The following is a 21,481-nucleotide window of genomic DNA, read 5'->3' as shown; positions in this document are numbered from 1 at the left end:
GGGAGGAGCAGAGAACCCCACACCTCCCACCACCGCATCTTGAGATGTCCTGACAGTCAAGGTGCCTCCAGCATCCCACCTGGACCCAGCCTGCCTCTGCTCGTCCCCAACTGCGGACCTCCAGGGGCATTTGGGAATGCAAGGGGGCAGGGTGGGAGCCACTCACGTCATTGAACACTTTGTCGAGCTCCTTGGGGTCCATGATGAAGTTGGGGTAGCCTATCATGTTGTAGATTGCGTCTGCCTAGACAGGAGAGATACGGCGGACACTGAGCGCTCAGCAGGGCCGGCTGGCCTCGGGCTCTGGACCAAAGGGACACGGGCAAGTCCTCCTGCTTGGGGTTTCCACATCTCTTTCTGGAAAGGTTCCTCTCTTGCCCGACTTCTACTTACCCTTTGGCCCTCTGCTTAAATGTCACGTCCCGAGGGAAGCCTTTGCTGGCTGTCCCCCGCTGGACTCTATCAAGTCCCTCCCTCTTCGTTAGACATGTCACATCTCCCTGCATTTTTCTCTCACGTGCTCAACACGGTCTGTTTTTACACAGTTATTAATGCAATCATGTGGTCAAGGCTGTCCCTCCATCCTGCTGGACTGTTCACCCCCTGAGGGCAGGACAGCGTCCACGCCGGGCTTACTAGCTGGGAGTGGTCTCCCTTCACGCACCCTCCTCCGTCCGTGGCTGTGGCCCCACGGGCGGGAAGCCTCAGCCATCCCTTCAGGCACCGGGCCAGCCTCACCTTCTCCTTGGCTGATCTCCGAGTGTCCTCATCCATCCACTTCAGTGTGTTCAGGCTTTCCTCAAATGCCTTCTTGATCTCTAGGATTATCTCGCTGGCCTGAGGAGAGAGAAGCTGACCAGTGAGGGCTGGGCACTGGACAGACACCCCAGGCAGAAGGGAGGCCCCGGGCCAGAGTCGAAACTCAGATCACAGCTCAAAACCTCAGGCTGTGAGTGCTGGGCGAAGAAGGGGAGCCCCAACCACTTCCCCAACCTTGTTCCTCAGAACACTGAAGTCCTGCAGGACAAGACTGGACCTCCATAAACAGAGTTCCATGGCCAAATATGCATAGGACAAGCTTTGGAGAAGCTGGAAAAGTCTCTCCTCTGCAGGACTTTTCGGAACCTTTGGCGTACAACATGCACTGTGGTTCTTCTGGAGAGTGTAAAAGTCTTATTAGTCTTTCTCAGACTTACTGGCCCACAGGATTTCTTTATTGATGGAATGGGTTTTAAAATCTACAGAACCCGAGTTCTGAGAAGCAGTCTCAGCAATGCTGTGCTCAGGCTGGAGATGACCAGCTTCTCTTGAGGGCGATAATGTCACAGGCAGACCCGGAGGCCAAAGATGCTAGAGCGGGGGGAGGAAGTCGTGCAGCACAAAGAGCAGAGGGGCTGGCGGCCGACAGAACTAGACGAAGATTCTGTATCAGCTGCTCATAGGTGAGTCGAGTCGCCTAAGGAATGGGAGTCTCCCTTTGCTAACATCTGACTGCAGATAATATCTACATAACTAAAATCAGGAACAAAAACTGTAACGATAACATAATAATAATAATATTATAGCTACCACTCACTGAGCCCTTGTTTTGTGTGCGGTATTTCATTTTGTCTCCCACCACGGGATGGACAGCCCCACTTCCAAGTTAACGGTGAAGGGAGAAAAACTGTCCCAAGTCACCCCACCAGGAGGTGATGGATCCAGGATCTGGACTGGGGCCTGGCTATCTTCACACACGTAGCCATGATGTTCCTCTGCGTGTCCAGAACAAACCCGTCACCCACAGGGTAAGAAAAATGTCACCCTCCAGGCCAGAGCTGCTCTGCCAACACCAGCTCGTTGGGCCCCTCATTCCCCTTGGAGGTAGAGGCAGAGATGGCTGGAATGGCCTTGCGGGGTTAAAGGGCAATACAGCTACAGTGCCTGCCACTCAATTATAGAGCTATCCCAAATAACACCTGGCATTCAAGGCTTCAGAAAACAGGAACTTTGAGTTAAGGCTGGAGCCCTGGCCTGGAGTAGGAAAGGTCCAGAGCAGACAGAAGTGTGGGCTGTCAGGTTCACGAAGGGCTAGTGCAGGTGCGATGTCACAGCCTGTGTGCAAGACGAGGCACTCACTATGCTCTTGCTGTCCTCCGCAAAGGTCGCTTTGACAAACATAGGGCCCAGGGCGAAGCCCAAGTTGTTCTCTGTGTCGCTCACGCAGAACTTCCACCGGGGAAGACAGGTCTGGAAACACAAGGGACAGGGGTTACTTGGTCCTGTCCTTCTTCCCAACCCTTGTCCATCCAGGAGGCAGCAGCGGCTGGGGCTGCTTCCTTCCAGAACCTCCAGGAGACCTTTTCTGACGCAGTGGAAGTTATTTTAGGCACTAGATCAAGAGGCCACAGAATATTCCTCATCGCTGCCATCTATGATTTCCTGAATGCCAGGCTCTGTGTACAGCATGTCATAAACGGTATCTTAAGGAGCCATCAGAATGAACCTGGAAGGCAGGGATGTGGGCCTTGACAGATGAGGAAACAGACACAGAAACTCTGCAAGGGGAAGTCGCCGGTCCAGGGTCCCACAGCGAGCGAGGGGTGTTACAGTGACAGAACTCTGACATGCCTGATCGCACGCCCCACCCCCCACCCCTACCTCGCCCTGCCCCCTGGGGGAGGCTAAGAATCCTGGTGGCAAAGACTTGAGAAATTACTGCGTCTATTCTTGTGCAACAGGAAAACCTTCCCAGAAGGCCAGACCCAACCCCATTTTCTTTTTTAATGTTTGTTTATTTTTTGAGAGAGAGAGAGAGAGACAGAGTATGAGTGGGGGAGAGGCAGAGAGAGAGGGAGACACAGAATCCAAAGCAGCTCCAGGCTCTGAGCTGTCAGCACAGAGCCAGATGCGGGGCTCAAGCCCACGAACTGTGAGATCATGACCTGACCCGAAGGTGGACGCTTAACCGGCTGGGCCACCCAGACGCTCCAGGACCCAACCCCATTTAAAGCCTCCTAGAGGAAGGACCAGCACAGTGATGCTGCAGGACGCAGATGCCTTGGTAGCCCGTGGTCTTGCCCACAAGCCTGCCAGCCCGCCAGCCCACCAGCCCCCAGGGCACCTGTGGGGAGCTGGAAATGGGTGGCCTTAGGCTGTAGCCCCACAGAGCTCAGGGGAAGCACAGCCACGCTGGTTCGAGCCCCGCTTGCTCTCCTGCCCCACCAGCCTGCTGGCTGTGCATGGTCCCCGTGACCATGAGTGGTGGCCCTGCTCACCCTGCTCGTGTAAATCCCTCGTGTGGCCTCCTGACCCTGAAGAACAGGTGGTAACAACCACCAGGCTTGGGGCAGCCTGCTTCATGATAGTTTTCCAACTGAAAACAAGCAAATGCCCACCAACAGGCAGACGGATACACAAAATGTGGTATTTTTATAAAACAGCACACTACTTGGCAACCGGAAGGAGTGTGACACACAATATGGATGCATTTCACAGCCATTAGCTGAGCAAAAGCAGCCAGACGTGAAAGAGCCCACAGTGTGCAATCCCACCCACACCTGTCCACACCCACTTGGGGGACTGAAGGGACCTTCTGTTCCAAGGACACTGGATAAGTGGGTGACAGGAATGTTCTCTATCTCGATTGGGGTGCTGGTTACATGGGCGACTTCATTTGTCAAAACTCGCTACACTGTGTACTTCGTGTACCCCACTCATTTTACGGTACGCAAATTCTACCTTAAAGAAATTTCTTCCAGGAAAGAAGGAAGAAGGGGAGGAAGTAAAAGGCATCTCAGCCTTCCACAAGTTGAGTGGCCCAGGTTCTTTTAAGCTGTCCCACCCATGTGTCCATTTAGATGCTGTGCCCTCCCACAGCTGGACACGGCTGTGCCCAGATCTGGCCGAGGCCACCCACGCAGAAGGTCAGGAACGGGGGGGGGGGGGGGGGGGACTCGAACTCCCAGGCTCCGTGGGGGCCCTAGGCCCTGATGGCTGAGTCAGGGGCTGAGTCTCACTGCCTTCTCAGGAGAGCTTTTGCATAAACCCATTCATTCATTCGCTCACTCATTCATTCACATGCCCAGTGCTCTCTGGGCAGTTCTTCTGCACCCTGAGAGCGCTAGGTGCTTGGAACCTAGAGGCGAATCAGCCGTGAGCTCTGCCTTCAAGGGGCTCAATAGAAACGCCCAGAGCACCCAGGGGGAGAGTCAGACACATAATAACAGCAACAATGGCAGCAAGACTAGTGTGTGCCAGCTGAGTGTTTATCGGGTGTGGGCCGTAGCTCATATAATCCTCATAATGTGGGCCACAGCTCATATAATCCTCATAATAACCCCACGAGGCAGGTTCTGTGCTCCTCTTTGCAGATAAAGTGCAGGGTGTGGAGTGCTTTAGCCTTTAGGACAGACTTTGTGGGAACACCTTTGTGTAATCCCAGACGGTGCCCTGGTCAGTAGGGCAGGGCAGGGATTAAGTATTCCTTTTTACATTTGGGAAGACTGAGTCTTCTGCTCCAATGAAGTGATTTGCCCAAGGCTGTGTGGTTAGAAGAAGCATTTCAAACACAGATCTTCTGACCACAGTGCTGTGCTGTTTCCGTATACCATGCATGGGGCATATCGTGACCCTGGCTCACAGCCTCCCACCTCTAGGGGCTCCCAGTTGCCCTGGCTTCTGGCAAAGCCTTTCTGGGCTCCACCAGCTCTTAGCATCCCACTGATTAGAGCAGCACCCTGCACTCTGAGACTCGCCCAGGGAAGCTCTCCCTGTGTATCTATGTATCTATCTACCTACCTACCTGCCTACCTATCTATCATGGTAAAATACACAGAAGATTTACCATTCCAGCTGCTTTAAGTGTATAGGTCAGTGGTGCTAAGCATATTCACATTGCTGTGCAACCAATTTCCAGAACTTTTCATCTTGCAAATGTGAAACTTCACACCCATTGAACAACTCCCCATTGAACAACTCCCCATGCCCGCCTCCCTGCCCCCAGCCCCTGGCAACCACCAGGAAGCTCAATTTTGACTTCTGGCTTCTGCAGAGCAGAGGCTGAGTGGAGCAGAGTTCGGGTGGGGGCTGTGGAATCAACTGTGCTAGGTTTGAGAACCCACTCGCCACTAATGAGCCGTGTGACTTTGAATCGTCCTTTCCCCTCATGGAGCCTCAGTTTCTTTATCTATAAAATGGGCTGATGATAATAGTTCCGAACACACAGAGCTGTTATAGGAACTTGGTGACATAATGCCTACAAAAGGCAACATCTAGTAATGATGTCTTTTATTATGATGATGATCATCGTTAGCATTAGTGAGTGGCTGAAAGTGCCAAGGTGTCACCGTCATCCAGAGCTGGGTTTGAATTGGGAGTTTGGCTGCCTCCTTGCTGGGTGACTTGGGAAACCCTTCACCACCTAGACCCGTTTCCTCATCTGTACCCAGTGGGTAAGCAATGATGCAGGTACATGATCCCCACACAGAGGCATCTCTGTAACTACCATCCCCAGTCCTGGTCAGACCCTTCCTGAATAAAGTCCCGTGGGAAGCCAAGTGCTCCAGGGGACAGAGTCCATGTCTCGTCATGTCTGTGACCCAGGGCTCACCCAGGGCCGGTCCAAGGTAGGTACAGGTGGAGCAGGAAGGCGGGTCAGCTGAGCAAAGCAGCCAATCCTTCCCCTGGTCCTTCTCTGCAGGGCCACGTGGCTCTCATGGCTGAGGTCCTTTGGTGCCCTCAGAGGCCCCTCTTGTCAGGAGCAGGGCCTGTTCCCAGCCACCCTCTCCTTCCATCCCCTTCCTGCCAGAGGTGGGTATATATGGGGAGGGTAAAGAAAAGGAGAACTCTTCCCAGGATGAACTCTAGGACTGGAGGCCAGCACCCACATCCCACCATTCTCTGCCAGCCCTTATCCGGCTCTGTCCACTACACTGGACTCTAGGAAGGGCCATGGGGGCAGGGCGGCCGGAGCCAGCTCTGCCCGTCCCCTGGGGTCTTGCTAGCTGCTGTCCTGGGTGGGTGCACTGGGCAAGCTTAGCACCTCGCCCTCTATTGGTCTATGGCTGGGGCACCTCCCTGGGGCCCTGACTTGGTGTGCGTCCCATCAGCACATATGAGGACCTCACGATGTGGGCTCTTGGGGCACAGATGCCACCTCACTTGTCTCTGTGTTCCCACAAGGGACTCATGTCCTATGAATACATGTCTGTGGGCTACATGAACGAGAGGGTGACCTCCTTGGGGAAAAAGTGGAAGTGTCTGGGAAAGTTCCCACCTAGGGTGGGGCCCTGAGAGGGGGGGAGTGAGGGTCCTGGAGCCCTGGGACCTCTGGAAGAATGGGCTCTCGGGGCCAGGGAGCATGACAGCAGTGAACACATGTGCGGACTTACCATGAACCAGGTGCTGCACCGAGTGTTTTATGTTTATGGAGAAGCAGCAGTATTACTGGAGGTCCCCTGTATAAAATGGGGATGATGATCACACCCACCTCATAGGGATATTAAGATCACTGGAGTTACAGGAAAGCTTATTATCACCAGCATTGAGAAGGAGTTGGAAGGAAGAAAACAGAAGCCACCTTTTGCCGTAAAGTAGCTAACTCTCTAAGATTCCTCTTTACCCTTTAAGATTGGATGTAATCATCTCCTTCTGGAAGCTTCTGTCCATCCCCAGCTAGCTTAGATCCTCCCTCATGAGTTCCATGGCCCTAGAGGACACTAAGGTCACAAGAGCCTCCAACCCAGGGCCTGGCACACAGTAGGTACTCAGCACATGCATAGGAATGCAGTCACAGAGGCTCACCTTCTTGGTCCCATACATGACTTCCATGAACTTCTCGTCGGCGTCCTGAAAGCGCTGATCAAGGAAGGAACTTGTCTTCCGTACCAGGTTCCAGATCATGTAGTTGTTGAGCAGGCTGGGGCAAGAGATCAGACCGCTCAGAAGGGCCCAGAGCTGAGAGCATCACAGCACTTCCCCCACTGACCTTTAGGGGGCGCTCAGAACCGGCCTTAGGCTAGCAGGCTCTTTCCCTGACCTGCCCCAGTCTGGCAGGTTACTGCTCACTAACGGGGAATGTCAGCTCTTCAAGGCAGAGCCTGGGTCCTCTTTTGAAAACCCCTCAGTGCCTAGTGAGGTGATTTGTACATCACACGTCCTCAATACACACTTGTTGCATAGCTGCTTTTTGTCTGGAAGCCGTGGAAGGGCAGCATGGAGATGCCCCCTGGATGCTGTGTACTGCTGGGCTGGAGCAGGGAGGAGGCTGCCATGTCCCCAGCTTGGAGATGTCCCGGCCAGAGGGCCAGCGTCAGGAAAGGGGCCTTAAGAATAGGAGGGGCAGGAAAGGAAGCCCTGGCCAGCCCCTCCATGGTCTGCGTGAAAGAGCTCACTGCCCCCTCCCTCAGGGCACAGAGAATCCTCTGTGGCTGTTGTCACCCTTGCAAAGAAGCCACCTTGGTACAAAGAGATGTTCACAACAGTGAGCATCTAGCCTCAAACTGGAACCAACCTAAATGTCTGACAATAGGGGAAGGGTTGAGTAAATAATTATATGTATACTTGGTGGAATACTGTGCAGCCGTGAAGAATGAGGTCCACAGAGAGTGCGGGATAACATGGGGAAAATGCTCTTGACAAAGGTCAAGAGAAAAGCAGATTACACATGTGGTCACAACAATGGGGAAAAAAGGAACCATGTATTAGAAAATTCACCTCTCTCTCCCTCACACACGTGTGCACACACACACACACACACACCATAGAATCAACAGCAGTGTTTGGGTAAGTTTAAGTTTTTTCTATTTTTTCTGTAGTTTTCAAAAGCCTCTCCAACAAATCTTTAAAATTAAAAAAATCAGAAGTATTAGCTATAAATATGAGCGAACATTCACTGAGTCCCATTCCAAGTCATACTCTCCCTCGGCTCTGGGATCCCTACCAGGTAGGTGCTGTTTCCAGCCCCATTTTATGATGGGGAGCATGAACCAGGAGAGGGCGAGAAACTTGCCCAAGGGTACAGAGCTGGTGGGGGGAGGGGCTGGGATTTGAAGGGCTGCCTCTCCCCAGGGCCCACGCTCCTGAGTCAGTCTGTCACCTGCTGGCCACACCTATCTGGCGGGAGAAGAGGACAGCAGCAGCAGCAGCGGGAGGGTGTGACCCCAAGGGCTGCCTGGCCGTCCCTTACCATTTGTCCGTGTTGTTGATGAGGGTGGAGACCTGCCCCAGGTACTCCTTGTCGTAGATAACAACAGGCTCGGACTCATTGATCTCCACGGGGTAGAAGATGGTGTTGAGAAAGGGCAGCCAGTTGATGGCTGGCGCCAAGGCCTGGAAGGGAAGAGACCGTGTGACTCTGGCTGGGTTGTTTCTCCTCCACGCCCAAGGCTCCAGGGTGCTCTTCCGAGGAAGGCGGCACCATGCCTCCGAAGAGCTGGGCACGGACAGCGCCCTGTGCAGATGTCAAACTGAGGTCTCTGGCTTTTGTCAGAGATGCTCTCGACAGAATTCTAAGGAGCCAAACACCAACTTCAACTTGAAACGGAGCTGGGACGGAATAAAGGGGACACAGTGACAGCAGCAGTAGCTACCATTCTGCAAGCCCCTCCTGCGCCAGGTACCACTGCAAACGACTCACACGTCTTCTCTCAGCGGGACCTCATGAGAGGCCTCGGTGGGAGGCGCCACTGTCCCCAGTGTATCGATGAAGAAACTGAGCCCAGACGGGCCTATAACGGAAAGCTGTGTAGCATCCAGAGCCAAACCGCCTGGGTTCGTATTCCAGCTCTCTTACTTACTGGCTGTGTAACCTTGAGTAAGTGGATGAACCACTCTGTGCCTCGGGGTCTCATCTGAAAAGGGATCTCCTCATCATAACAGAACTCACGCCATGGGGTTAGTGTAAGGATTAAACAGGTTAATGCTGTCTGTTCCATTCAACATGCACTTCCATAATACCAATTACTAGGTGATTAGTCTATACGACCGGTTAATTCGAGAATGATAGCAGTATAATGTGCAAATGCTTCGGGCTACAGGTGATTTTTCTTGGGCACGGGATCTGAAAAAATAAGCTTAGACTGACAACCTCCAGCGAGAAAGGAAAAGCCCCCAGCTCTGCTGATGCACAGGAGGCTGGCTGGTCAGCTCTATTTTACGATCATTTATTTTTTATTATTTATTTTTAGTTTTTAGAGAGAGAGAGAGAGAGAGTGCATGAGCTGGGGAGAGAGGCCAGGGGGTGGGGGGGGGGAGAGAGAGAGAGAGAGAGAGAGAGAGAGAGAGAGAGAGAGAGAATCCTAAGCAGGCTCCACCCTCAGCACAGAGCCCGACACGGGCCTCCACCTTGCAACCCTGGGATCATGACCTGAACCTAAACCAGGAGTCAGATGCTTGACCAACTGAGCCACCCAGGTGCCCGTAAGATCATTTAAAACGACGGCCGATGCCAGAGCTCCCTCTGCACTCCGGCTTCGAGTAACTCCCTGCTTTGAGCAGGTAGCCTGCTCTCAGCCCGCCTAGCGGCAGCAGCCCCACTGCACAGAGCCCATCTGCCTGCACGGTCTCTGTGTCCACAACAGCCTTCCTCCACTGCCCGCCAGGCAGCCTCCAGGCATGCTGAGCTCTCTCCAGGTTCCAGTTATTGTTTTGGTTACAAACTTGCACAACTTCTGGGTTTAACTGTGGTCAAATACACAAACATGAAGTTTACCATCGAAACCATTTTTAAGCATGCAGTTCAGCGACATTAAGTACCGTCACCGTCCATCTCCAGATTCCATCTTGCAAAACTGAAACTCTGCACCCATTAAACAAGAATCCCCCCTAGTTCCCTCCCTACTGGGCCCCCAGTAACCATTATTCTACTTTTTGTCTCTATGAATTTGGTGGCTCCCGCTACCTCGTGTAAGTGGAACCATACAGTATTTGTCTCTGTGACTGGTTTGTTTCACTTAGCGTGATGTCTTTCAAGTGGCACAACTTTTGAATCTAATTGGAGTTGTTTATACAATTAATGAGAGCCTCATAAACTGCAGGGCCCTGGAACTCTCTAAGTCCTATTTCTCCCACACGACCTGTTGTTCTTACTTTTTCGCCCTGTAATTTTACAAGATGCAAACATATACTGTGTTGTATGATATGTGTCAATCACAGAGAATGGTAGCCAGCACTTAACAAGCACTCAATCGATATGAACTATTGTAGTCATTCTCAAGGTCTCCCAAGCGTGGGCCTGGGCTTGAAGGATTATAAATTCTGTTCTCTGTTCCCTTGCAAAAGGGCAGAACTGAAGACAAAGGCTGCAGGAGACACATTACAATCGGCCTTCATATGGTAAGATCGATCAATAATGTACAATGTAAAATCAATCTACAACATCAGATGAACCTATAACCTGTTGGTAACTACCTACGATACCCCCAGTGAGAAAGCAGTCGTAAAGCCCTCCCCTTAACAGATGCCGACTTTGCAGATGAGCTAAGGTGACCTTTCTGAGTTCACGTAGTTAGCTAGTGACTGTGCAGGTCTAAACTCTAGGCTCCCTCGTCTCTCCGGTTTCAAAGGGCAACTCAGCTCTTGGGGAATAAGGACCTCCGAGGACAGAAGAGGGCAGCTCCCACAGGCAGCGGTGTGCCAGCTCTTGGGGGGCAGGGAGGCGATTCGTAGTGGCATCAGGACCTACCGCAAACTACCCGCGGTGGTTTCTGTCAGAGATGCTCTAGACAGGATTCCAAAGAGGCGTGCCCGGTGGGCTCCCGCACATCCCTGCCCACCCGACTCCAAGAGGAGACATGGATCAGAGTCCTCACCATGAACTTGTTCTGGGACCTCAAGCCATTCTGTAGCTTTTCTCTAAAATGCACCCCCCCAACACAAATATAAATACAAATAAAATGGGGACAACATTCTGCACCCCCCCCCCCCACCTCACCGTGGTTGGCTGCTCTGTACCTCGTGGGGATGGCCTGCTCTTTAAACCTGAGCTGCCTTTCCCCCTAGCTTGTCCATTAACTCTTTCTCTCTGGCAAGAATCCCCTAGGCAGGTAACCTCTGGGGCTTCTCTAACAATTTCTGTGGCTGCAAAACTGGGAGGTGTCCAGGTGAGACGGTCAAATAGGGCTCAACGCTTAGAGACACCTGCCTGCATGATCTGTTGGCAAAGACGCCTGGGAAATTCACCAGGTTTACAAAATGTCATTGTTTACACAATGAACGAGAGCTTCACAAACTGCAGGCGACTGGAACATTCTAATCAGGGTACAGACATCAGGTGGTGATAAATCCCTGTGCACTTGACACATGCCTGTTTCGTCAGGGAGAGCAGGTGTTCTGTGCAGGCAAATTCCCATAACCCTAGATAAGGTATGTGTTGAGCAGAATTTTCACATTTTCAATCTTGCTTTAGTGAACGCCTAACTTAAACATGTGTGCCTAGATCTGTCTCCATAGAGACGGCTGTTTTAACTGACTGGGACATTCCACTTGTGACTCAAATCCTTTGGGGGCACACCAGTCAGCTCTATTTTCCAAACCTGCAGCCAAAGAGTACTGCTGGTCACCAACGAGCCAGCTCAAGTAGGCTTGCAAAATAAGAGAGAAAAGGAAGATGCTATCAAACATGATCTCAGCTGGAGAATTTAGAGCAGAGGACAAGACTCATGCTCAAACAACTTTTTCTTGTTTTTAATTTTTAAGTTTATTTATTTTGAGAGAGAGAGAGAGCGAGAGAGAGAGCAAGCGAGAGCGAGCAGGGGAGGGGCAGAGAGAGGGAGAGAGACAGAATCCCAAGAAGGCTTCATGCTGTTAGCGCAGAGCCCGGTGCGGGGCTCGAATTCATGCAACTGTGAGATCACAACCTGAGCTGAAACCAAGAGTCGGACGCTTAACCAACTGAGCCACCCAGGCACCCGTCAAACAACTTCTGATATGGAAGGTCTTAGAAAGGAATGAGAAGGGCCTCAGGCCCCCAGAGAAGGAACAGAAGGATGTCTGATTTGTGGCTCTGAATTCAGACTCTGATGGGGGCTGGCCTGGAACCACTCTATTCTGGTGGGGTTAGCCTGGACACATACTGTGAAGGCTGGCACACCTTTCCCTGAGTCACCTGGGGTGTAGGAAGAAAACCAAATTTCCAGCTACCAGGGAATAGCAAGGCCTTCTCTGTCCAAGGCTGGAATAAATCAAATGGTTTAGTGTTAGAGACGTGGGCTGGCATCATCAACAACAAAGGAATAACACGAATAACGATTACTACAGTACATTTGAATTGTGCACATGAGCTTACAAAATGAAATCTCATCCTTTGCCTCATCTCATCCTCTTAAACCCTGTGGGCAGGCCAGGAAGAGATTCTTTTGGAGGATACTAGGTTTCAGGGGTCCAGGACTTAATCTTTAAATGCTAGACATAATTTTTTAATATGCACACATGCCCTGTTCCCCTGGGAGACACTCCAGAGTTTTCAACTTGTTCTCAAAGAACTCTGTGACTAAAGAACCAGTGCACCTTATGGGGACAGGGGCTGCCTCTCATTTGTCTCTTGTGTTCTGGAATAAAGCAGGTGTGAATGAGTGAGGAAGGAAACAAAGGCTCACGTGGGGGTCTTGTGACTTGCCCAAGGTCACACAGCTCCTAGTGGGGCTGGGCCAGAGCAGTCTTCTGACTCCAAGCCCAGGGCCTGTACCTCTGCTAAAGTCCTCCCCTACCTGGAGGGCTCTGCAGCAGCGGGGGAGGAAAAGCCTTTCCTGTCTTGCTCGAAGATCAGAGCAAAAGCAATGTTATAAGGTGCCCTGGGGTAGAGCCCGGAAGCCATGCTGGGGCAGATGTGCTCAGGGCTACTGTGTCTCCTCTGCTTCCCTGGGGGTGGTCAGTTGGCATTATGGCCACCGTGGGGGGCTGGGCTGCTGCTGGGGCCCTTCTTGCGTTGAGAAGTGGACAGCTGGAGCAAACCAAATCACACTGCACAGACAGCATCTCCGTTGACCTCCGGGCCTCAGAGTGGCAACACGGTGCCAGATGGTCCCCAACACAGGCTGCTGATCTCTGTAACAACCCACGCACACCACTCACCCCGATGCCAGCTCCTCCGGGGACCCGAAGGGCAGCTGGCACCCAGAAAAGACTCTCTCACCTTCATCCCAGCTTTGCCTGGGCTGTATCTCCACCTGGGACACCCTGTTGGCCTGGTGCTCCTCTCGCCCACACATCCCACTCACCTTCCCTGACTTCCCCCTACTCGGGTCCTAGTGCCCACCTTCTTTCACCCAGAGCACTCAGCAGTGAGTCTGGGACTGCTTCCTGGTTGGTGTTCCTCTCTACCCTGGAAGAACCTCCAGAGCAAGGCCCTGACGATGGCCCTATACCTGTCAGAGCAAGGAATGGAGGGTGAAAAAGGGTAGGGACTGAGGTGTTCTTTCTGAAAGGAGAGGGCATGAGCCAACTCCAATGGGTGGGCGGGACCTGGCTGGTCAAGGTAGACAAGGAGGGAGGAGACATCTCGGTGGAACCCCTACACAGTGGCCTAGTCACCCTCCCCAGCGGAGAAGCAGGCCTCACCGAGGCTTCCTAGGCAATGGCAGGAAACAGGAAGACTGGCCAAGGCCACCTTGCTGATTCCTCTGCGACCCTGGGGACCTGGGATAAAGCCAGACACCAACACGCGGTGAACTGGGAAGACGGAACTGGCAGTCAACTCACCACCTGCAAGCCTCAAGGAGCCACCAGGGGGCAGCCTTCAGCAGAGGGGCCACTTGCTTTCCAATGGGTTATACCCGGTGACAGACAGAAACCCCCTCTCACCTCCAGGAGGTTGCCAGGGATCGTGGTCAAGAACAGAGATGCCATGAGCCACGCGTGAGTCCAATGTCCAGCTCCCCTGGCACTTAGGGAGCCTCAGGGCCTTGAACATGTCACTTAACCTCCTGGCTTGGAAAAGGGAGAAGTGACTACAGAACCCACCTCTCAGGTCTATTGTTTGCTGTATATACACCAGGCTCGATGTGACTGGGGCTTGAGCATGGAAATGCCCAATCAGTGTGAGCTATTATCGTCATGACCACAGAGCCTCCCCAGGTAAGTGCTGTTGTTACAGAAAAGCTATGTGGCCTTCAGCAGATAACTTAGCCTCTCTGAGCCTCAGTTTTCCCACCTGTGAACTGGGGTGACAACTATCCTTGCTCCTTAGGGTTGTTCTGGGGACCTGATGAAGTGGGTATAAAAGCCCCAGCCCAGCACCCTACGTCCTGAAGCCCTGCGCCTGCCCCGGGCTCCACGTCAACCGGAGCTCACGTTACCTGCAATTCGGCAGCTGTCACTTTGTGGTAGATGAGCTCCTCGTCCCGGCGCTTCTCCTGGGGGATGGTGATGTTGGCCAGTGCCGTCTCAAAGTCCAGAATCTGTTGCATCTGGGGCCGGATGGTGGCCTCGTCCCCTCCACCCAGCAGCTTCCCCAGCTGGACCATGTAGTTCAGGTATCCCGTCAGCACCTGTGGGCCCAGCACCCGCAGTCTATCAGTCGTGTCACCTGCTGCACGCTGGACACGGGTGGCGGGTGGGGCAGGGCCAGCCCAGCGCGGGAAGTCCGCAGACCGGCTGCCCACGGAACTCGGCACGAAGCCCTCAGGTGCTCGAGTGGGTGGGGGTCCCTGCTGTTCCCCACCCACACTCCCGCTCGGATGCCCATCACGGGAAAGCTACCCACAGACCATCCTTCAGTTCTTATAACACGCTTTTTCTGAGCTGCCCTCCTCTACCATGTCCCCAGATCTGAATTAGGTTCCCGTGTTCGACTTTCTCAGCTCACCCTTGAGCTATCACAATTTGTCATTATGCCTCCAACTGGGTGGTTAGTTCATTAACGTCTGCCTCCCCTGCTAGACTCTAAGCGGTGACCATGACTGTCTCAGTCCCCACTCTCCCCCCAGCATCAGGCACTTGGTAGGTGCACGCCCAATACAAGTGGGCAGGATGAATGGAGACACGATGAACCACAGACGAGGTTTCTCCAGGACATCATGAGAGGCATGGGTTTTGGAGTTAGCAGGTCTGGATGTGAATCTCAGCCTCACCCCTATGTGACCTTGGGCGGGTCACTTAGCATCTCTGGGCCTTGCTCTCTCCTCTATAAAAGGCAAGGTAAAAATCATACCCACATGGCAGATGAGGTGAACGAAGTTCAGAGACGTTCTGTATCTGTGGGGTTACTGGGGGGGCAGGGGGAAGAGGTGAGTATATAAGAGGCTTAGCACCCACAGATGGCCATGGCCATTACTGCTGTCTTACTCTACAGTGGGGACAAAAGACACCTGTCCATCCCCTGCCTATTGTGCCCACGATGCCTGAATGGGAAACAGCTAGTCTGTTTCTGCCAGGGACTATCTATCATCCATCAGATAACTGATTCCTCAGTGCAATTCCAGCTTCAAAGACCCGCACAGGTGTGATGTGGAGGGGACACTGAGAGGGTAAAACGTCACAGGGTGTGGGCTGGGAGCCACTCTCTCTGAAGAAGCACACTCACCTTCTCGTTTTCAGTTTTGTTCAGGTAATAGTCCCTTGAGGGTAAGCCCAGGCCAGACTGGTCCACCTGGAGAGAAAGGCAGGAGTGAGAGGGGGTCTCCTGTCGCACATACACACCGCCTGCTGTGGGGACAGCTGGCACATGGCAACACAGGACCGGCCTGGGTCCCAGCCAGAGCAGGAGCTGGTAGCGGAGGACCCCTCTGGGGTGGGGCCAGCCGGCGTGGGAACAGACACGTCTGGCTACATAGCTGCCCGGACACGGGGATTCTGGGCCCTTCCGAAGGGCTAGAGCCACCCTCCCTCTAAACACCTCTTAGGCTTGGCATGGCGCTTCTACTTAATTAAACACTTCCCAAGACGGTGCAGTGGTTAAGACCCCTGTGGCCTTAGTCAAGTCACTGAACCTTTCTGGTCCTTAGGTTCTTCGCATGGAAAATAGGGGAAATAATACCTAGCTCTCAGAGCTGGAATGAGGACTCAAAGGAGAGAGCCAGGGGAGGACGTGCTGAGGGTCTGGCAGGCAGGGGAGGGTCAGTTCCTGACAGCAACTCTCAGAGCCTAGAGGAGGTGTTGTTACAATTCGTTTGATCGAGAAGGAAACTGCAGCTCAGAGCGGTTGAGGCACTTGCCCGAGGCCACATGCTGAGTGAGAGGCAGAACTGGATGGGAACTGGGCCTTCACGGCCCCAGCCGGGGCTCCTCGCTTGCTCATCTGAGGGTGGGCGGATCAGGGCCGGGGCTTCCCTGGGGGTGCCGATACAAAGTCCAGGGCAGGCTCCGGCAGGAAGAGAGGGACTCCAAGCCATTCCAAGCAGAGCCACAAAGGGCGGAGGCTGAGGTGAGGGAACCGGGAGGGGGCTTTAGCTGTGTCCAGGAGTTGGCATCACTCTGGGGGCCCACGGTGACCGATCAGAACCCCGGAGATCCGTCTGTGCTGCACTGACCCCACCTACCCGAGGACGGCAGCCTGCTCTTTCGTGACTTGTTGCCGACAAAAATCTCACGGTTCAGAGTCTCCAGAAATAATCCAGGCTCAGAAACCAGAGGCCTGTCGCCCAGGGCAAGTCTGCCCCTACTCCGGCGCTTGCAAAACTCAGAACAGGTTAAATGCAAAACATGCCCATTCGTCTTCCTGGGGACCCAAGCCAGCTCACCTGGATCACGTTGCTGTTGGAATTCTTGGAGTCGGCACTGACGTAGACAGAGAAGAAGGGAGACGTGCGGTAGTGGGAGGTGACCACCTGCAGGGTGTCCTGGAAGTTGTCCTTGTCCCAGGGACCTGTGATGTTCCAGCCCCCTAGCTGCGGGCAGAGAGAGGGAAGGGGGAGGTGAAGAGGTGGCAGGAGACCCGGGTGTGAATTCTGCTCCTGCCACGGACTTGCTCTGTGACCCGGAGCAGTCATCTGACCTCTCTGAGCCTCAAGAGCAAATGAAAGGGATGGTCTTCGTCGGGTGTCTGACCAGCAACAGGAGATGCTGGGTGGAACGAAATTTGCCCTAAATGAGCGAGCAATGAATCCACGTGGCAGCTGCTCTCTTGGGGATGGGGATGGAAAGGAGACTTCTCCCACAGCCTGTTCACTTTTTGAATACTGACTCATGTGGATTCACTTGTGCACAAAATTCAATTGTGCCTATGGAAAAAAAAAGTCTCCATATTTTTAAAAAGGTTGATAAAGCCATGGTCTCTAGTGTCTCTCAGAGCTTGGACTCTTTTTTTTTTTTTTTAAGTTTACTTGTTTGTTTGTTTGTTTGTTTGTTTGTTTAGAGCATGAGAGAGAGAATCCCAGGCAGGCTCCACACTGTCAGTGCAGAGCCCAACGCGGGGTGAACCGTGAGACCATGACCTGAGCCGAGGTCAGATGCCTAACCGACTGAGCCACCCAGGTGCCCCTGGGAGTTTTGGTTTTCAAGTAGGCTCTATACCCAACACAGGGCTCAAACTCACGACCCCGAGATCAAGAGTCGCATACTCTACCAACTGAGCCAGCCAGGTGCCCCGAAGATGGGATTTTGTAACCTCCTCGGTGTCTCTGGCTTGGCACACACTGGCATGTGGGACCAGTGCCAGAGGGGAGGACTGTCTGGTCTCCGGTGTCCACAGCTCCCCATCCTGCTGCAATGACTTCTCAGAGCCAAGCCAGGAGGCGGGGCCCTGAGGGAGCATGAGACAGCTGGGAAACATCCATGGCCACCCTCTGTGGGTGTCAGGCAGCCTAGCCAGTCATAGGCAGCCCCTGCAGAGTCCATCCAAGGCTGACTGGGAGGTGCCCAGCAAGAAAGAGTCCTCCCCTGTGAGAGAATGGGAGGCCTGGGGTAACTGGGGCCCTCCTCATGGGGGAGGAGAGGGTTCTTCTTCTTCTTCTTTTTTTTTTAAGAGAGACAAAGACAGTGGGGAGAGGGGCAGAGGGAGAGAATCTTAAGCAGGTTTCACGCTCAGCACGGAGCTGACAAGGCTTGAGCCCACTACCTGGGATCAGGACCCGAGCGGAAATCAAGAGTCAGACGCTCAACCAACTGAGCCACCCAGGTGCCCTGGGGCGGGGGGGAGGGGGTTCTGCTTTAGATCTGAGACTTTCAGTTGGTCCTTCTGGAACATACCCCTCTTCACAAAAACACACCCTCTGTGGAAAGGGAATCAACAAGGTAGAGAATGCTTTTTCTATAAATACGGCCCCCATCCCACACACAGATGCAGAGAGGCATACATACGTGTGGCACACATCCACAACAGGTGCTGACGTGTACCCTGACACAAATACAGATATTCCCACCCACAGAGACGCATGCGTGCACATGAGCATGTGCACGCATACACACACACACACACACACACACACACACACACACACACACTCAGACACACTCAGCCCCGACAGGTTCTACAGTCCAGCTGGGTGCGGTGGTTGGAGATGTGAGGTCGCCAGGCCCCAGTGGTACCTGAGAGCTGGGGTGGCAGCCAGAGGGGCGGAGGCAGGTAGCTCAGGCTGGAGGAGATCCATGAGAGCCTGCTCCAAGAACTCACCTTCTCAATCAGCTCCATCAGGGGCTTGGCCTTAAGCTCCTCGATCCTGGTTTCATTCATACATGCACGGTAGTATACTTGGGCTTTCCTTTCTGCCTCGCTCACACTGGCTGTGGAATTTTCTGGAATGACAAGGGATAGCAGTTTGCAACACGCCCTCAGTTGCTCAGTGGGTAGCACTGAGGGAGTCCTTCTCAGAGCCTCGGTGTTCTCAGCTGTAAAAAGACCTAGGACTTCTCCCTGTCAGGTAGCCACAAAGACTCAGTCACAGCGGGTATATGACTGCCCCTGGGCAGATCCTGGGAAATGAGGTGCTTCCTAATTTTTGCTGAGGGAAAATAAGAAAAGCATACCATGTGTCTCCCTGTCTGCCAGGCAGGTTTGCAGACATGTCCCTAGGCTGGCAGCATGGGCCACCCAGGAGGACACCCTGCTTTCCCTGCTGGGTAACACGTGGCCCAGACACCCCCGCCTGGTGTGTGGGACAGAGGCCTGTTTTGGTTTTCAGATCCCAGATGACTTCTCTTGGGATAAAGCCTGGAGCTGAATGGAAGTTTCCAAGGCCTCATTCCCTAGGAGTTTCCTTCTCCCTTTCTCCCCTGAGGGTCCAGGCTGTTCATCAGATTTACAGTTCACGCAGAGTGCTTTTGCCGTGTCTCTTCCTAACTCAACAGTCAGCACCTCTATCCTTACACCGGGACGCCTGGGAGACCTTGGTCCCCCTCTCCCTGTCCTCAATGTCCCGGTCCAGGAGCCGCCTGCTGAGGGCCACACTCCTGTACGTGCACCAGCACAGGACAGGGCCCTGCTTATACCCAGGGAAGGTGACCACGTCCTGCTGTTCAGGTCGTGAAGGACCTACTACCTGCCAGAGCTCCCATGCCTGAGCCTTCATCTCAGAGCCCTGTTCCAGATAACGCCTGGGTCCCTGACCCCCTCAATTCTGTCTGTCCACTTTGCTGCCTCCCTGGGGAACCCCTTCCTCACTGCTCCACAGTCACCTTTCCTCATTTCAAATTCACTTCTCCTGGACCCAGAAACTCCTTCTCTTGCTTCCTTCAAAGACTCCCCCAAACCCCACCTCCTCCATGAAGACTTTTCTGGCAGATCCTTATCCACTCATCCACTAAATAGATGCTAGATGCTCACTCTGTGCTAGGTACTGCACAAGCTTCGGGGACACAAAAGACAATGTCCCCGTCCCAGTGCTTCTTCCTTTCTAGTATGACGACACAGATAACAGACAAGAAAACACATGAAGAAAAACGTCCCCCTGGCCCTCCTGTATGGGACACTGTCAAAATCTTACAGCCTTCAAGGCCTCTCCCGGAGGCCATCTTTCCTATGGAGCCTCTCCGGAGACGTTCTTTGGTGAAGGCCCCAACATGGAGCACCTATTGAGTGCCGGGCACTGGGCTTGGCTCCAGTTTTACAGACATGAATAAGACCCAGGTAGTCTCTGCCTCCAGGGAGTTCATGGTCTAGTAGTGGACACAGCCAAGCAAAGAAATGACCAGGAGACACGGAGGTGCTTTGGTTACTGCAAATGGCTATGGAGCCCAAAGAAAATTCACACCCTTTGGTGGGGTGAGGTGGGGTCAGGGGGACTCTAGCTCTAAGCCAGTTCTTTTATTTATTTTTTATTAAAAATATTTTTTAGGGGCACCTGGGTGGCTCAGTCGGTTAAGCGTCCAACTTCAGCTCAGGTCATGATCTCACGGTTTGTGATTTCAAGCCCCGCGTCAGGCTCTGTGCTGACAGCTCGGAGCCTGGAGCCTGCTTCGGATCCTGTGTCTCCTCTCTCTGCCCCTCCCCAACTTGTGCTCTGTCTCTCAAAAAATCAATAAGTATAAAAAACAATAAAAAAATATTAAAAAAAATTTTTTTAGTAGGCTCTACACCCACTGTGGGGCTCGAACTGACAACCCCTAGATCAGGTGTTGTATGCTCCACGGACTAAGCCAGCCAAGCTCCCCGAGCTGGTTCTTTTAAAGGTAAGAAGTTATTCACCAGGTAGAAATGAGGGGAAAAGAGCCTTGGGTTTGGACGAAATTGGAGAGTTTGGGGAAACACGAGAGGCGCACAAGGGCATGCTATCTAGAGAAAAGATATCCATTTGGAGTGGCCTGTGGTGCAGGGGGCACCCGTCAGCTCCTGACTTGACTTTTAGCGTGGGTCACTTTAGCTCTCCCAGCCCTGTTGCAAAAGCCCACCTGGCCTCCCCCCAATTCTTACCATAACCAGCACCACGGTTTTCTCTGGTCAGAGAGCATCAACCCCCATCTTGCTGAAGTCAGGGTGATGGCCCTGAAGAAGGCATGGGACCAGCCTGAGCTAGTCTGAAGGGAGATGCAGAGACAGAACCCTGAGAGAGACAGTGGTCCAGGGGCCTGAGTGATGAGGGGCTGTGGAGGGTCCACACAGTCCTGGAAGCCACAGCCTGCCATGCCGCTGAAGCCTAGAAACACCTGCGCGTCCCTATTCCCTTCTGGGGCACGAAAGGAAGCCTTCCGGAGGGGAGGGCAGAAATGGGGAGAGCTGGACCTCTCCCTGCTCCTCAGACTCAGGAAGCAGAACTTCAGGGAAAGCAAAAGGGGGGTTTCCACCCCTCCCCCGAAGCCTTGTTTCTATGACAATGCCTCCCAGCAGCTGGGCTGTTAGAAGGGAAAGCAAAAGAATCATCATTGCTTGCCAGAGCCCGAAAGTAGCGTCTCATCTTCCATATGTGGCTCTGGCCGTGACCCTGAAATGCCAGGGTCGGTGATGGGGGAGTGTGCTCTGTGTACTCTGGCCAATGAGAGGGCCTGGCATCTCCCTCCCCTGCTGCACCAAGGCCACTGAGATAAGAGGCCCAAAGAAAGGCTCCGGAGGAACAGCCTGGCTGTGCTCATTCTAGAGAGTTCCAGTGCCCATCTTTCTCTGCATTATCGCCAGGAGGACAGAATGTGTGCTTCA

General features: G+C 53.3%; 1 protein-coding gene across 3 annotated transcripts in view; it reads right to left on the bottom strand.

Annotated features, from left to right (window-relative positions):
- ECE1 (endothelin converting enzyme 1) overlaps positions 1–21,481 on the bottom strand; it is a 113,854-nt gene that overhangs the window by 14,041 nt on the left and 78,332 nt on the right. For all 3 annotated transcript variants that reach the window (XM_047869801.1, XM_047869802.1, XM_047869800.1), the window contains exons 5-13: positions 18,527–18,648; positions 16,656–16,802; positions 15,500–15,565; positions 14,274–14,465; positions 8,168–8,310; positions 6,784–6,898; positions 2,119–2,229; positions 739–837; positions 167–244 (exon numbers count right to left, since the gene is read on the bottom strand). In XM_047869801.1, the coding sequence (XP_047725757.1) occupies positions 167–244; positions 739–837; positions 2,119–2,229; positions 6,784–6,898; positions 8,168–8,310; positions 14,274–14,465; positions 15,500–15,565; positions 16,656–16,802; positions 18,527–18,648 (1,073 nt within the window). The remainder of the gene's footprint in view (positions 1–166; positions 245–738; positions 838–2,118; positions 2,230–6,783; positions 6,899–8,167; positions 8,311–14,273; positions 14,466–15,499; positions 15,566–16,655; positions 16,803–18,526; positions 18,649–21,481) is intronic.

Source organism: Prionailurus viverrinus, chromosome C1 (assembly GCF_022837055.1).
Source record: "Prionailurus viverrinus isolate Anna chromosome C1, UM_Priviv_1.0, whole genome shotgun sequence".
Classification (NCBI taxonomy): Eukaryota; Metazoa; Chordata; class Mammalia; order Carnivora; family Felidae; genus Prionailurus; species Prionailurus viverrinus.
Note: the sequence above shows the minus strand (reverse complement) of the source record. Positions and strands in the feature narration are given on the sequence as shown.